Source organism: Fistularia commersonii, chromosome 5 (assembly GCF_037954325.1).
Source record: "Fistularia commersonii isolate RoL2024-O1a breed Wild chromosome 5, RoL_Fcom_v1.0, whole genome shotgun sequence".
Taxonomy (NCBI): domain Eukaryota; kingdom Metazoa; phylum Chordata; class Actinopteri; order Syngnathiformes; family Fistulariidae; genus Fistularia; species Fistularia commersonii.
Window position 1 is genome coordinate 2,116,512 of NC_141288.1, and position 16,607 is coordinate 2,133,118.

At 48.7% G+C, this 16,607-nt stretch overlaps 3 protein-coding genes across 4 annotated transcripts; all 3 read left to right on the plus strand.

Annotated features, from left to right (window-relative positions):
- The first annotated feature begins 891 nt into the window (after window positions 1-891).
- On the plus strand, window positions 892-4,909 carry LOC147233790 (uncharacterized). The gene is made up of 2 exons (XM_086146358.1): window positions 892-1,100; window positions 3,209-4,909. Exon 2 carries the CDS (start codon window positions 3,370-3,372, stop codon window positions 4,054-4,056), a length of 687 nt encoding a protein of 228 aa, XP_086002484.1. The 5' UTR covers window positions 892-1,100; window positions 3,209-3,369; the 3' UTR covers window positions 4,057-4,909.
- A 4,718-nt stretch (window positions 4,910-9,627) lies between these two features.
- On the plus strand, window positions 9,628-12,394 carry spic (Spi-C transcription factor (Spi-1/PU.1 related)). Its single transcript, XM_086146103.1, is given in 5 exon segments — window positions 9,628-9,669; window positions 9,746-9,833; window positions 9,911-10,050; window positions 10,742-10,847; window positions 10,916-12,394. Coding segments are annotated over 5 exon segments (816 nt in total). The 5' UTR covers window positions 9,628-9,666; the 3' UTR covers window positions 11,395-12,394.
- A 1,190-nt stretch (window positions 12,395-13,584) lies between these two features.
- spi2 (Spi-2 proto-oncogene) lies at window positions 13,585-15,551 on the plus strand. 2 transcript variants are annotated; one of them, XM_086146105.1, is made up of 5 exons: window positions 13,585-13,733; window positions 13,807-13,891; window positions 13,960-14,048; window positions 14,483-14,654; window positions 14,992-15,551. In XM_086146105.1, exons 1-5 carry the CDS (start codon window positions 13,731-13,733, stop codon window positions 15,297-15,299), a joined length of 657 nt encoding a protein of 218 aa, XP_086002231.1. In that variant the 5' UTR covers window positions 13,585-13,730; the 3' UTR covers window positions 15,300-15,551. The 2 variants fall into 2 exon arrangements, with proteins under 2 accessions (XP_086002231.1, XP_086002230.1); XM_086146104.1 differs by having other exon boundaries at window positions 13,585-13,891.
- The last annotated feature ends 1,056 nt before the right edge of the window (window positions 15,552-16,607 follow it).

Consider the following 16,607-nt stretch of genomic DNA (forward strand, 5'->3'; position numbering starts at 1 on the left):
TGTTAAAATGCAGACTATTTAAAATTTAGAGGCGAAAATAGTTTTACTTTGACATACTTATAAATGTGTTTCTATCTTCAAATGATTGTGGAAATGTTAAAGGGGATTTCAGAAATGTCCGTGCATCTTTATTTAATTAGAAGCATAGTGTTTTAAAATTAAATCAATACTTTTTTAGTGCCATCAAGCTGAAATTTCATTTCATTTAATTTCATTTTCCTTTTCTTTTTTTTTTTTTTAAAGAAAACTGCCGGGACAACATATTCGCCCCTTATTGTATACTCAAGGTCAGGTGCTAAAATAACAATTGCAACATCCCAGCATATACATGAGCCGAATGTGTGCAACGGAAAAACTGGCAAAAATCATTCAAAAAATTGCACTTTAATTATTTGACTACATATATCTCAATATTTTATAAAACAAGCTTTGTGCCAGTCCAGTTGAATTTCAGATGTATCTGATATTTGCATTCTAGAAAATGTAAATGTAAATGCTCATCTTTAATCTTTTGAGCAGGAGTGATAAATGAAACACCCCTGACTTTGTCTCAGATTTTGTAATGTATCTTGCCAGGAGGAGGAACTGGAACTGGGGAGGTTCAGATTTAGAAACACTCCGTCTCCCTCTCCGACATGCATTTTCCAACGGGGTGTCACAAGCTAACAGCTCACACTGATATTCTTGTGTGTGTAGAGCGTGGAACATAAAGCTGCTTGTCTGGATGAACACACACACACGCACACACACACACACACACACACACGCACAACGGCCGCTGTTGATCTTTCACAGAGCGTGCAGACACAGGTTAAAGTCTGCTTTGAGACTTTCTCAGCTGTTTCTCGATCTGCAAAGTCACCACCAATGACTGCGTTGGATTTGGGAAGCGGGGTGGGTGTTAGGGTGAGACGGAGTGAGAGAGCGAGTGAGAGAGAGAGAGAGCGGGAGAGAGACAGATTTTGCACGGCTTGTTATTTTAGTGCCACCACCAGCATGCATGTCTGCCTGACTGCTGTCGCGTGGCTTTGAGTTCGGCTTCGATTCCAGGCAGCATCTCAACCCGCGACGCATTTTAGGCCGTTACCAAGACGACCCAGGTATGCTTATCGTTCCTCATTTCAAAATTCACATCTCGTGAAAGTTTGAGCAGAACCCGCAATCGTGTGGAACTGGGGGAATCGATGCCGCTAAAACATAAAAGTATGTTGTCTGTGAAAATGTCCATGTTACGAGCAAAACAGATCCAACCTTGTATCAGACGGAGGAAGAGTCACAAGGTGTTGTTGTGTCTGATCAGCTGATTCTACATTTCCTGTACGTGACATTGAGACCTGACCTTTTGTGGATTCTGTCAAACACCGGGCCACAAACACCGTCCTCGTCTCCACCCGGCGCCGGGATGAATGAAATATCCGTGACGGTTTTATTTAAAGTCTTTTATCGCCACTATAGGATCACTGGAAATCCAATTACTCAAGTAGGCCGGTGACTTAAAGTGGATGACAGACGAGAAAAGGTTGATTGGTTTCTTGGGGACAGAAGCCCGTTGCATGCTAGGGGTTTAAATGTTTGTGTGGCCGACTTTCATGTTGCCATGCCAACAGGCGGCGACGTCTGGGAGCTGTCTGCCTCACACGCTGTCCCAAGCACTTCTGCTGTCAAAGCCTGGATCGTGTAAAACATCCAGCGACAAGTGATGGACGGGAAATAGAAGCTGAAATCATCATAAATGAGCAAGTTGGGTCTCAAAAATGTCTCCACCAGGGGAGGGGAAGGGGTTTGGCGTTTTTTTTTTTGCGCGAAGCAAAATGAATCAAACTGGATAAAATTGGATCAAAAATCACAAAAAATTTTCCTGTTTCTATGCGTGTGGTGGATCACGCATGCGGTCTGCAGGACGGCATACTGAAGCTGCCGCCACGGTAACGGTTTCTGTTTCTTTGCCTTCGAGATCCCCTGAAGCGTCAGATGCAAAAGAACGATCCACGGCATTTTCTCAAAAATGAATCACTCAAGCCTGTCCATCCAGCGCCTTCTCACGTTCACTTTTGCCCCAGTTTATAAGTCGTTTAAATATTCCTTCTAGTGACCGGCTTCCTCTCGCCTCCAAAGACACGGAGGTTCATCGCAGACCCTGAATTGTCCAGACGTGTGAATGAGAGGGAGGATGGTTGGAAGCCTCTCGCCCAGCAGGGAAAGGCCTGCGACCCTCGGGGCAGGAAAAGCGGGATCGATAACAAATGATTAAATGCTAGTAAATATTCAAAGAATTTTATTACAAATGTTCGGTGTTGTTCGGTGAAACTCCAAGCTGGGAGGTGTCGAGAGCCGATCTGTGTGTGTGTGATAAGAATCACCCAAATGAGCTCCTTCTATCTCTCAGGAACTCGTTTAAAAAGATATTTCTCAGCGTCTTTTCTCGTCTCATTTCAATAAAAACAAAGTCAATCCTGTTGTTTCAACGGCGATGTAACACGAGATCATATCATTTACTTTTGCTAAGCTACGCTAACATCTCAGCTTGGCAGTTATGAACTCTCGAGTTCCAGAAGCAACTGCGTGATTTTCCTGACCCGAAAAACAGCTGGGCGCTTATAGCGAACGCGCTTTCTGAATTCCCCGGTCGGACTAACCTTGCAGACGCGGGCCAACACGCGCTTTCAGGGCCATAAACCTCGATAACGTAAGGAGGCGAACCTATATTGCATTTCACGGTGAGGGTTCGGTGCGTGTTTGACTTCAGACGGACTAAACAACTCGCCGTGAACGTGATACGTTCAGGAGAACAAGTGTTGAAAACATCTATTCTGGGTCTGGCATGGCGGCAAATACTCTCCGCAGTCACAGCTGCGACGGCGGCACAAGGGGGGGGGGGGGGGGGGGGGCAGTGGAGGAGGGTCACCTTCGTCACGCGCGTTTGCACGTTTGCTGCGACCGATCCGGGAAGAAGGACTTCGGGGGCGAACGAGGTTTCACAAAAGACGGGGATCGGTCGGATTTTACTTTCCACATCACGTGACGTATACGAACATGGTCGGTTATGGGGGTCGGGGTTGTAGACGGGTCACTCCGCAACAACATCAGCTCTGATAGGGCGGAAAAGCTTCTTTCCGTGACTCGGGGAACCGCAATATGGACCAAGGGATGAGGTTGTATCCGAAGGTGAGCTTCTTCTGAACGCTGTTTTCTCGTCTTGGCTCCGCAGCAGCCGCTTTCACTCTGGAGGGAAAGGTACCAGCTGCGTCCAGCAGGGGGGGCGAGGGGGCCGGAGATGTCGCCGCCCCTCTGAGGCCGACCCGGACGGAGAGCCCCGGGCCGTGGCAGAGCGAGAGCCTGCTGGCGGAGTCCTGGTCCACCGTGGGCGACATGGACCCCGAGGACGCCAAGAGCCTGGACGGCAGCGACGGAGCGGCTCCGGCCGGCGACGAGAACCACTCCTCCAACTCCGACATGGTCCACCTGGAGCGAGAAGAGGCAGAGATGCTGGAGGAGGCGGACGGCGAGGAGGAGGAGGAGGAGGTGGGAAGGAAAGCGGGGGATGAGGAGGAGGACGAGGAGCTACAGACAAGCGTGTTGAGCATTTTGGGTGGAGAGAAGGAGCTGGTCGGGGTGAGAATGGGGGAGCAGGACCTCCGGGCGCCGGAAACTGAGGAGCTCCTGGTGTCAGTAGAGGAGGCCGGTGTGGAGAAGCGGCCCGCCGAGTTCATGCAGGTGGTTCCCCCGATGGCGCTGCCTCCTCTGCCCATCGTCCGGCTGGAGCCCCCCTCCTCTACCTCCACCCCCGTTCCCTCCGTGACAACCTCCGAGGTGGAGGAGCTCTATCCGGCGCCGGGTCTCCACCCTCCCTCCATCCTCGCGCAAACCGAGCCTCCGGCCGAGTGCCAGGCGGAATTCTCCCAGGTTCCCCTCTCCGACGCCGAGGATCGGCCCGTCCCCGAGACCGCCGAGCCTCCGAGCTCCCCCGACCTGCCGGCGCTGCTGTGCGGAGGCGCCGCTCTGGTGGCGGTGGTGGGAGTCGTGGCGTACGGCGCCGTGGCCTACTGCAGGAAATAGAAAGCCGCTCCTTTGTCGTCCCTTGTATCGTAGATGTGAATCGGAACGGAGTCTCCCTGATTTGGTCGGTGCTACCTCAGCTCGCCGCCGAGCCCGTGGCCTTTGTGTCCCGTTTCGATGTCCGAGGGGGAAGGCGCGCGAGGCGTTTGTCCGAAGAACCCCGAATCCCGGCGGTGTCCTTTTTTTCCGTGTCTCCAGTTTCCGCTCCGTTTGTGAGGATCTCGCTCGCTCGCTCGCCTCCGACGGCGGAGCCCCGTGTTGCAAAGGGAAAAACCAACGTGAATTTAATAATGTCGTGGAATAAAAAGCCGAAGAAGGTGTTTCCCCTGGACGTTTGTGTGTCAGTTCATAACCAGACCTCTTTGTCCCGCGGAGGCACCAACGCCGACCTTTGACCCGCGTGTCACCGGGGAGAAGAACGGAAAATCTGCGAAAAAAAAAAAAGACAAAACGACGACGGTGTGCGTCGGGTGACGGGAAAGTCGGGATGTTTTTATTCTTAAACCGTTGGTTGTATCGGCAGACGCACGCGCATGTGTGTGTGTGTGTGTGTGACTAATGGCTCTGTCCTGCCAGCTGCCGGACAGACGACATTTCACCCGTTCATGTTTTCCAACGGGCATTTGCTCGGACGCCCGTCTGCAAAAACAGAGAAAATAAACAACCAACCACGACCTCCTGAACCATCAGGAGGGAACGTCACTATTTGATCATCCTTGGTTCGATTCCCGGCTGTTGAGCAAGACACCGAACCTGGAACGGCTCCCCTGGTGCCGCTAGATGGCAGTCATCTGCTCAGGGTTCATCCATGATGGGTAAAATGCAATGATCAATAAAGGATATCCAAAGTCCATCATCTTCTACCGCCGCGGTCACTGACTTCTCCGTCGCAGGTCCACATATACAGACACAACAATTTTCCCAATTTTTTCCAAGTAACCTGCATGCAAACTCCACACGGGAAGGTTCTTTTCGGAATCGGAGTTGATTAATAAAGTATAATAATAATCTTCTTCTTCTTTCGGCTTTTCCCTTCAGGTGTCGCCACAGGGAGTCAACTTTCTCCATCTAACCCTATTCTCTGGATCCTCCTCTCTCACACCAGCTACCTTCATATCTTCTCTTTGGTCTTCCTCCAGACCTCTTGCCTGGCAGCTCCAATTCCAGCATCCGTCTACCAATATATCCTCTATCCCTCCTCTGTCCATGACCCAACCATCTCAGCCTGGCTTCTCTGACCTTCTCTCCAAAACATCTAACATGTGCTGTTCCTCTGATAGACTCATTCCTGATCCTCTCCATCCTGGTCCCTCCCAAAGAGAACCTCAACATCTTCATCTCTGCAACCTCTAGTCCTGCCTGCTGTCTTTTAGTCATTATAACTGTTTCTAGTCCAAACATCATCGCTGGTCTCACCACTGTCTTGTACACCTTTCCTTTTATTCTGGCTGATGTTCTTCTATCTCTTCGTACCCCTGACACTTTTCTCCACCCATTCCAACCTGGTTGAACCCGTCTCTTCACCTCTTCTCCACACTCTCCTACGCTCTGGACTGTTGACCCTAAGTACCTGAAATCCTCCAGCTTCTTGATCTAATACCGCTTCTCCCCAGCTGTCATCGGGCGAGAGGCTGCTTTCACTCTGGGTCAAATATGGAGACATGCAAGCATTCACCTTCTCATTCGCAGGTCCGGACAACCTCCTGCGTGTGTGTGTGAGGAACCCGGAGAACCCTGAGGAACCTGACGCGGAGAACGTGGAGACTCCACACAGAAAGTGCAGGGAATCCAATGCCTCTTTTGGGAAACGTTATATAAAAACACGCGATCGAATATTCAAACTCTGAGATTATGCGTCTGGTGATTGGATGCAGCTCCGAAAAAAAACCAAACCGTAACACCGTATTAGATACAAAAGTTCATTTACTGAAAATAATCTCATCGTCCAGAGTGTGCGACGCTGCGGTCACAGAAGCGTTCAGCCTGATAGAGTGATTACACACCGGCGGCTTTGCACTTCTTGATTTCTGGTGGAGTTGGCAGTAAATAAAGGAGAACAATTGGCCGAGCCGCGCTGCGGTCGGCCTGCCGTTCCCACAGCGGCGGCTGAAACTGAACGCAGCTATTGAAGGGAGAAGAGGAAGGAAAGTGTTTCTTTGTTTGGACAGATAAAACTAATATGGCTATTCTGTCCCCCCCCCCCCCCCCCCCACACACACACACACACACTCATAACACACACGCAATGAAGAGCTCATCACGAAAAAACACAGGATTGGATTAAAAATGCAGGTAAACTAGAGGACTAGAAATGAATATGTGAATGAGTGAATTTTGTTAACGTGTGATTTCGAGACTGAGCGGTTGCACGGAGGGGTGGTTTGTTTCGCCGGGCGACGCAACACCAAAGCGACGCAAAGGAGAGAATTTTAAAAATCCAGTTCTGTCCAATCAGCATGCAGAGCCGTTCCGTGGGGGAACCGCCCCTTTTTGGGGATTTCTTCCATAGACTGTAATGTGAATTTGTTTCCCCCCCCCCCAAAAAAACAGGCACTTCATTGCGTTCCCTAAGGGATTGAAAAAACGTGTTTTCGTATTTTCGTGACCAGGAACGGCTTCCATCTCCAGTCGTCCCTCGCCATATTTTTTTTATTTTTATCACAGATAATACCACGGATATACAGTATAAATGTAGTATTGTATATTTGTTTTTTTTTGCAATTATTTTCACAGCGATACAGGCGTTTTCCAGGATGGCAACCAACCGGAGCATGGTGTTCTGTATCCTGCGCTCTGATTGGCTCAGCGACGGTGGTTTTTATAAGAGTACGGGAAAGGTGTAATATGCATAAATCATGAAATTCAAAAAAATTGGTTGCTACTTTGAGGTAAACCAGGCATACAAGTGTTGTACCCTGATGTACCTTACTTGTAGCTTATGTAGCGAGAGGGTACATCTTTGCGTTTATCTCGCCACCCATTGGTAACAACTAGTATTACTTTGTATTTTGACAAAATAAATTGTGCCAATTGTCTCGTCACCTGTTAATTCGTCGTATATCTCGACATCAGGGGTGCCCAATACGTCAATTGCGACATCAGAGTAAAGTCATGACAAAAAAATGTTGTATCATTCATGCGAGGTACACCAAACACATATTGTACAGATAAAGAATTCTTAATATATTTGCACATAAATATATGTTTTGCATTTTTACCTCAGGTAGATCATTTTGACTTGGACAGTTTGGACAGCATGACGTTGCGTCCGTATGGCGTGCAAACGGCGGGATGAGTTTGTGCAGGTGGTCTTCACTTAACAACAAGGTTACGTTTCTACCGACAACCGTACAGTATTTGTATATATATATCGGCCATTTGTCCCGTGCTATTTTACCTTTTTTTCCCTTTAATGTTAATATTTACACAAATATAGACCCATTATAAGCGCATACAATACATACTCACTCACAACATACATACACAATACATACTCATACTCACTCACAGTGAGGACCAATAAGCGGTGCAGATAATGAATGAATGAATGAGTGATTGTTCCATGGCAAAGTCAACTCCAGCTGATTGCTCAACATGGGAAGCGTGTTCACTAAAATGCACGACACACCTGCACGTTTGCAGACGATGTACGCGACCCGTTCTGTGCGGCCGCAGATGCGATTTGAAGGCCGGGTCGGACGAAAACGCTAGCCCAGGGGTCGGCAACCTGCGGCTCTCTCATCTTTACACTGCGGCTCCCGGCGGCTTGGGAAAATAAATGATAAATATTTAATTGAAGTGTATTTCATTTGTGTTAATTCCTTTTTTGAACTTTTAGTTCTAAGTTGGAAGATTATTGTGATCTTGGAGTATTAAATAAAATTATATTTATTATTTTTCGCCGCTCAAAATGAACGTCACGCTCGCCGAAGCCGGTATAAAGTCCCGATTTGCAGATGCTGTGCGCAGAAGTTCAGGAGCAGAAGTCCCATAAACCAGGTAAAATGAATATTCATGAAGATATTTTGCAAATATTTATTTTTCATTGTTTACTGACAGTGATTTTTTTCCCGATTTCTTTTTAAAATCCAGGTCGAGGCTCCGCTACACGCTCTGAAAGCCCAAACCTCAAAACGGGTTCATTATCTGAATAAAATTTAATTTTCCCCGTAATACTTTGTGAATTTCAGAAGCAACACACTTGTTTGTACAAAGTGTAAAGGTAATAAAAAGCAATATATACAGTGGTGCCTTTATTTTAGACGTCAAAAAATAATCGCGGCTCCCGGTGTTTTCTTTTCCGAGGAAACCGGGTCCAAATGGCTCTTTGGGTGTTACGGGTTGCCGAACCCCGAGCTGGACGCTGCTAACAACGCTCACGTCGTCGTGTGTAACCACGCAGCGGGTCGACCATGGCCTTTGTGAGGATCGTAACTCTGCGTCCAAGGCGGCTGCCGACACCAGCGCGGCGCTGCGGTCTCTAATTTATGGAGCCGGTTTGACAGAATCCCCCGAGCGGAGAGAGGGAAAGATGTAGCAGGAGAAAGGACGAGGTTTGTGGTTCTTGGCTTTTTATCAGCGCACTGCACTGACAGGAAACACACGTGGAAACACACACACACACACACACGCACGCACGCACGCACGCGGGCGCCAGCATTTGCATGCACGTCCCGAGCACACACTTAAAACCCACAATAAACTAAAATGAAACGACGGGCAAGCGGGGGCCGGGCGCGATCGGCGCATCTCCGCCCGTTTGTTTTCCGAGGCAGACCCAGCCGGGCCTGACGGTGCTCCACCGGCCCAAAAGAGGAACTCCAGGTCCGAGTCGGTTGATATTTAAAACGGTGAGACGGAGATAAATGCACTTCTCAAAAAAAAAAGCCTGTGTTTATTTGAAGCGGGCTTTGTTCCCCCCCCCCCCCCCCCCTCCCCCGCATCAACCATTAACTTTTACAGGTGCGCTCATGTTAATCCTGGGTCACTTATTTTTAATCCGGGGGATCCAAAAACGATGACGGCTTGTGGACTTCTGTGAAAGAGAATCCTAAAGCCAGGCGCAATTGTGATAACCGACGTGTTTCCAGACGGGCGTCTTGAAAAACAAAAACGATCCTCATCGGCGGGACTTTTATCAATGATGTTCATTTTTAACAGTCGGGAACAACGGGATACACCTTCCTGGATAGCGGCCAGCAAAGAGAGTGTGTGTTTTTGAGAAACCACCCCTTGTGGATGTGTATGTAAGATACACATAACGCCAGTATGCAAATCTGAGGGTCGCGGAGAATCGGTGGTATTCCTGGGTCGGGTTCTGCGGGCAGATTCTTATCTCCCCCCCCCCCCCCCCCCCCGCAGGCAGAGGGCGATGCTTGGATGTTTATCTGATCGGAGGCCTCCAAAAAAGAGAAGTGCGTGTCCGCGGCATGTCGTGACGCCGACGCATTAAAATTGACGGGCCTCTTGACTATTCATGTTGCCGGGCAACCAGCGGCGACCGGAGGTGCGAAAGATGTATATATACCTGTCCGAACGCCGCGCACCTGCACTCCCGTCGAGGGTCCGCCTCAGAGCAGAGATTCGGAAGGGATCGCCCGATCTGCCGAGATGGTGAGTCGCCGGCGAGAACGCCGTTTTTTTTTTTTTTTTTTTTCCCGGTGAAAACTTCTCTCCTTGTGCTTCCCAGAGCTGCCCCGACAACGACATCAACCAACACTTCCAGGACGCCATCGACGTGATCCAGCGGCACTCCCATAACTCCTGCTACGAATCAGGTATCGGCGGATAACGGAGGGGTGTTTTTGCTCTCGGACTGACAAAGAACGGTGGGATGAGCTGTTTTTCTTTCCAGAGTATGCCTACTACGAGACCCTGGCGGCCCAGCAGCCGTCGCTCCAGTGTCAGATCTGCCTGGTGGCCCACCCCCCCGACGCCCCGGGCCCCGCGTACGACTGGAGCGACACCGCCGTAAGCAGGAAATAAACATTACCCGCACTGTAAACGAACTGTCGCTAACGCACTTGACACTAAACGGCCTGTTTCGGCTCCACGAATAAACCCCAAAACACCGGTTTTAGAAGGTTTACAAAGTTCTCTGTAAAGCGCGATGACATGACTGAGTTGTGCTTTAGGTGTGAATATTTTCTATAATTCTGCAATTATAGATCATTTCTTTCTTAACCCTCTTATTATGTTAAGGGTCAATTTGACCCATTTCACCCATTGACCCTTAACATAATAAGAGGGTTAATCGTGACAGTTAGAAAGCGGAAATGTGGAGTTGTGCGTTGTCCTTTGTGACTTTGCTAAAATTCGTCGGGCGTTTAGGGAAGCGTTCAGCAGAGTCACGGCACCGACAGCAAAAAACAAAACAAAACATTAGCATACTAAAAACATACATCCGCCATTATTGAATACTACATTACATTACATTGCATTTGGCAGACGCTTTTATCCAAAGCGACTTACAATAGAGGACATAGGGACTGCAAATACACGTGAATATCATCTGCGTCGAGGATTCTTGTATCTGTACTTAAAGGGACAACGAGAGGATGCTTTAAATTCGAATCATTTCCGCGAGAAGGAAGTGAAAAGTTCAACTTCATTAACATCCCGTTTCCCGATAAAGGAAACCCGGCTCTTACCGAAACCTCCGTGACTTTCTTTCCGTGTGAAACAGCAGCAGTGCTGGTCTCAGGTTCTCCCGGACGTCTCCTTGGGCCACTCCGTCCAGACGGAATCCTCCAATTTCTACTCCATCCTCCCGCCGCAGAGGCTCAGCAAAGGTAACCGGAGCACTTCCGCGGGCTCCTCACTGTCAGGGTAACGCTCGCTAACGTCGGGGTCCGCTCAGGTCGCAAGAAGCTCAGGCTCTACGAGTACCTCCACGAAGCCCTGAACGACCCCAACATGGGCGACTCCATCCAGTGGACGGACAACGTCAACGGCACCTTCCACTTCATCTCCAAGAACAAGGAGAAGCTGGCCAAGTGTTGGGGTCAACGCAAGGGCAACCGCAAGACCATGACCTACCAGAAGATGGCGCGGGCCCTTCGGAACTACAGCCGCACCGGCGAGATCGTCAAGGTACGGCGCAAGCTCACCTACCAGTTCAACCCCGACATCCTGCAGCGGCTGGGCTCGGCCCAGGGGCCCAAACACGTGGCTTGCCTCCCGGTCCCAGAGGAGGTCCACTCCCAGCAGCAGAGCCCGGCGGGGAGCGGCTACTGCGGGTCGGCGGCGCCGGACTGGCACAGCTGGTACGAACACTACCAGCTGCAGGAGGACTACGACCTGGCCGCCAGCTTCATCTCACAGACGGCCAAACTCTGAAAGGACAGAAGCAAAGACTCTCCGCTGTCGACCCGACGACGACATTTTTGCCGAAAACAAATAAAGCGCAGGTGGAATTTGTCCGCGGGGGTTCTCGTTCAAACGGGTCGGGGCGATTTCTCGTCGAACAGTCGTCGTCTTGGCAACCGGACTCGTGTTGGTGTTGTGACCCAACAAGCCGCCGTATCCTAGACTCGCCCAACTACAAACGTCTTCAAGTGAAGAAACTCAAGTCCGGTTGCCAAGACGAGAAGATTTCGACAAGAATTCCCGGGTGGAATTTGACCCTTTCACCTCGCTTCACCTCGACGGACGTTGTCGTCTCCTCGTCAGATCTCTGAATCCCAGAGCAAAAGCACCTCGGCGACCGACGCAACAATAAACAGATCGTGTCAAATATAACAAATGATTCCAGCTCACGTGCCTTGAACCGGCGGTATCCGACCTTTTTTTGTACCAGGGACCGGTTTTATGCATGAAAATGTTACCGCGGGCGGATTAGAGGCGCGGGGGCTCAAATAATGAAATCAAAAAAATGTTGTCAGTTCACAGTATGTAATCACTTTATATTAGGAAATTACAATATTAAGTGTAGCAGTAAGGCAAAGGCCGAAACTGTTGTTTTTCAAAATAAGATCCGGAGGGTCTAATGAAAAAAAAAAACATAATTTGGACCAACAAAGCTTTTCTTTGCAGACCAGTACCAGTATATACATATATATATATACACATATACATTTATATACTGCTCAACAAAATAAAGGGAACGACACAATGTAACACCAAGTCAATCACTCTTGTGTGAAATCAAACTGTGGACTTAGGAAGCAACACGGATATATTTTGACTCATTTTAAGGACATTATATCCAAGTTAGATCGGCCTGTCGTGTGTTTTTCCACTTTCATTTTGACCGTGACTTCAAATCCAGACCTCCATTTGTTCATACATTTGATTTCCACTGATCATTTTTATGCGATTTTGATGTTAGCACATCCAACTATGGGAAGAAAAAATTATTTCATAAGAATATTTCATTCATTCAGATCTAGGATGTGTTATTTTAGAGTTCCAATGAGCAATGTATATATATATATATATATATATATATACAGGAGTTTGCATGTTCTCCCCCATATCTGCATATCCATATACCTATACATATACAAATACACATACATACACATATACTTATTTATGGGTGCTTCTAAGTTGTGTGGAGTCTCCATAAATTGTCATATTTTACCCTAATTTCTGGACTATAAGCCGCTACTTTTGTCACATGCTTTGTGATGAAGCTAATTTATTTTGGGGGGGGGTTGGTGGTTTGGGGCAAGGAGCTTCACGCCACTAAAACATTTAGCCTCGTCACATCGGGCCGATGAAATGACCATGAAATTCTGAGGATGTTCAATTCCAAGACGGATTTAAGGGTTTTAGCACGCAGAAAGAAGACCAGGATAGCCATCGGCTAGAATTGGACAAAGCAGGGATTGAAAATGGACGGATGGATGGACTTTTCCTTGTTTTATTTATTATTAATCTTGTTCATTAGCCGTGTTACAAGCACCGTTCAGAAAAAAAAAGCATTTCCAGTGTGTATCTGAGGATGTGGCCGGTATGTTTTTCATTAAAAGTTTAAAAAATATCTCATGTTACAATGTTGACACCTGCAGCTTAAAGACAAATGCAGCCTAGAAATGTACATATGTATTTATTTTGTAATTTTTAGCCGGTGCAGCTTATTTTCAAGTGTGTTTAATAGTGTGGAAATCACGGTATAAGTTTAATGAACAACGTTTGTAGCCAAATGTGATGAACGCATTTTATATACTATCGTGTATTCTCCGCTGGGTTCGAACACAGTCATCGTCGAACCGCTTTCAGTTTAACTCTTGATCTGAGAAAAAAGAAAAATAACAAAAAAAAAAAAAAAACAACATATATATCATCTGAAAACAATTGAAGCTGTCCACACTGAAGTGAAATATTACCACGGTTGCTCTAGCAAAGTATAAAAATTAAGACACATCCTGTGAGGAAAAGTGTGGCGGCTCTGCTGTCACGAGCGGCGAGCGCGGCTCCGCCTGGCCGGGCCTTATCTCGCAGCGCGGGGGAGGATGTGGTCAGCGCTGGGACGCTTTGTTAATGGTTTGACTGGTGTTGGTGTCGCGCTTTGCGGGATGGCGGTCATTGTTCCTGTGAGCCGCTGCGAGTCGAAAACGCCCGGCGAGGAGCGCGTTCCTATAATAAGGGGGCGCCTTCACGTCTCTGCATCCTAATTTCATCGGATCTCCTCGCCGTGACACGTTTATAGGACGCGGCGGCGCCCGGTCATGGTAAAGACTCTCCCGCAGGACAAATAGCATGCGAATGAAACGTCCCTGTTCTGAAAATCCGACTTTGCGTCAGGATTTTCTCCAGGAGGAGCAGTCCGATCTGGAGGTGATCTTGGAATTCCTGGAGGAGTACCACAGGCAGAGCTGCAGGGAAAACGGTAAGACGACCGTGAACGTCGGCCGGATCGAAGAGCGGATGAGAATTCGACGTTTTCCCACTCGCCAGAGGAAAAGCCGCGCTGGACCGCGGGCTCGTCCGGCGACGAGAACAGCGTGTCTGTCGACGAGGAGAGCTGGACATCCGGCGATCCGGCCGTAAGCTTTATTTCAACTTTCCTTCTCATCCAAGAAACGATAAAAATAAACAAAAGATGTTTTCCACCCTCCGGCGTGACAGGATGCCACATTCACCGGCTCTTCCATATCTCGAAATGCATGTGTTACTGAGCCGCCCGGAAACATAAATTCCATGACGGCATTCGCTTTATCTGTCTAACACGTTTAGGTTGGTCATTTGGAAACAAAAAATAAATAAAAACAACCCTTTCTCTTCTTTTGGATGTTGTGGAAAACCAAAGGTTAGCGGGTTCAAAAGGGCCTTTTCTCCCAGGCGTCTCCCAGAGTTCATAAACAAGGAGGCTTTTTTCCAGCCGCATTCATTTTTCCCGAATCCGTTGGATCTCCCGGACGCCGAATCGATCCCCTGATCGTTTTTATCTGTTTTATCTTCTCTGCCGTCCGAAACAAAGAGGTTCAGACCCGCCTTTCAGCTGTCGCCTTCGCGCGGCGTGCCGTCGGCCCTCGTCCTGAGCGCGGCGCCGGCACCGCCGCCGCCACCGCCGCCGTCGTCCCAACGCTCGCAGCCGGGCTTCTCGGCAGCAACGCAGTCCGGCAAACATCCAACCACCGCCGCCGGGAGCGGTGAGTTCTCCTTTTTCTGCTTCACCCAAACAGTCGCCACCCGAGGCCCCGAGGGAAAACAAAAACGAGACTTCACTGTAAATACAGAGGAGCTGAGCTGCGGGCGAGTTAAATGGCTGTTTTTGCATATCTGATAGATAAATGTGTCGCTACTGGAAACACGCGCAGGCTTTCTGGGAATAGATGCATTTGAGGAAATGATTAACTGGCAGCACTTCAGCGCGGTGCAGGTGCAGGTGCAGGTGCAGGTGCAGGTGCAGGTGCAGGTGCAGGTGCAGGTGCAGGCCGCGTACCCCCAAGTCCTCATGCACCGGGGTTTTATTACATTTCGTTACAGGTAGGAAGGTGCGTCTTTTTCATTTTCTCTTTGAGATGCTGGAGGATCCGGCCATGGCCCACTGCGTGTCCTGGGTCCCGGCGGCCGCCGGCGTTTTCCGCTTCTCTTCCAGGAACAAGGACCAGCTGGCGGCACTGTGGGGCCAGAGGAAGGGCAACAAGAGGCCCATGACGTACCAGAAAATGTCCCGGGCACTGAGGAACTACGCCCGCTCCGGTGAGATCTTCAAGGTGAAGAAGAAGCTCACCTACCAGTTCAGCGAGAGCACGCTGAGGCTGCTGCGCAGGCGTCGTCGAGGAGATTCGTAACGGGAAAAAAACAATCGCCGTCTCATAAAAGACTCCGCCGCTCCCCTATCTTTTCATTTACAGCAGCATTTTTACGACTCGTTTTGCTTTTTTTTTTCTTTTATCCGGCCCGCCAAACTGTTTTCGATCGATACTGAATTTAGAGTTTTTCCTTTTGTTTAATTTTGTACGGACGATTACACACAAAATAAATGTCGGTACATTGATATGATCATAAACGATTTTAAAGTTGAAATAAAAATGCCCAAAAAATGTAAATATTTAAATCTTCATTTTGTTCGGTTTACACGACACCGAGTCATTACATCACATTACATTACATTGCATTTGGCCGACGCTTTTATCCAAAGCGACTTACAATAGAGGACATAGGGACCGCAAATACACTTGCAAATACACGACGCACAGGAAAATACATGATGCGCAGGAAGTCAAAAATCAAATCAGAAATGTGGCCCAAATAATTGCTGATTTATAGAGTGATGAAACTGAAAATGATATATTTGTAGCTCCCGCTTTTCTTCAGTAAAACAATTCAAAGGTTTTTAAACTACAAGAAACTACGGCGCAGCTGAAGGCGTTTACATCCAATTTAGGTCGAGGTGTGAATGAGCGAGTCTGGTGACTTATTTACGAATAACACGAGAAAGATGACAGAACGCGTGAACGTGCAGCGTTCTTTCCACGGCTCCGGAGAACCTGAGGGTGTCAGTGTCGCCCGTCTCAGCGCCGGCGGCGTCCTGTGCACGTCCACCCCCCCCCCCCCCCCTCCTCCTCCCGTCCGGTGTGACCTCATGGCTAAATCGCCTCTGTGATGTGAACTCTCGCCCATCTCGGGCAATACCAAATGGTTTTGCGCTCTTTGTAGCGGACCCACATGATACGCGCCTAAGCCTAGTATTTACTGCTGGAGCCCGCGGCGGGTTATAAATGGGCCAGCTGAGCTGCGGGTGTCTGTTTCCAAGAAAGGCCACATACTTGGTGTTGAGCAAACGAGGCAGATGTTTGGTCTTAATTAAAAACTTCCACGGCGGTTGAAGAAAAGGCGATTTAGCGCCGCCGTGTTTTCCGCGGGTGTCGATCACCGAGACCCGGAATAGAGCGACGTCCCGTCGGGAGGATCCGCGGCGGACGTTCGGTCCGGTGAAGGTTTCGTAAGCGGCGTGGGGCGTTCGCCGAATAAATGAATATCTGATCATGTCAAAAAGCACATGTCAAATGTCAAGGTTTATGGCGGCTTTCTAAGTATAGGCCGTATAACCAGCGCACAAGCATCTCCCTGGTATTTATTTGCCAGGTCGGAAAGCT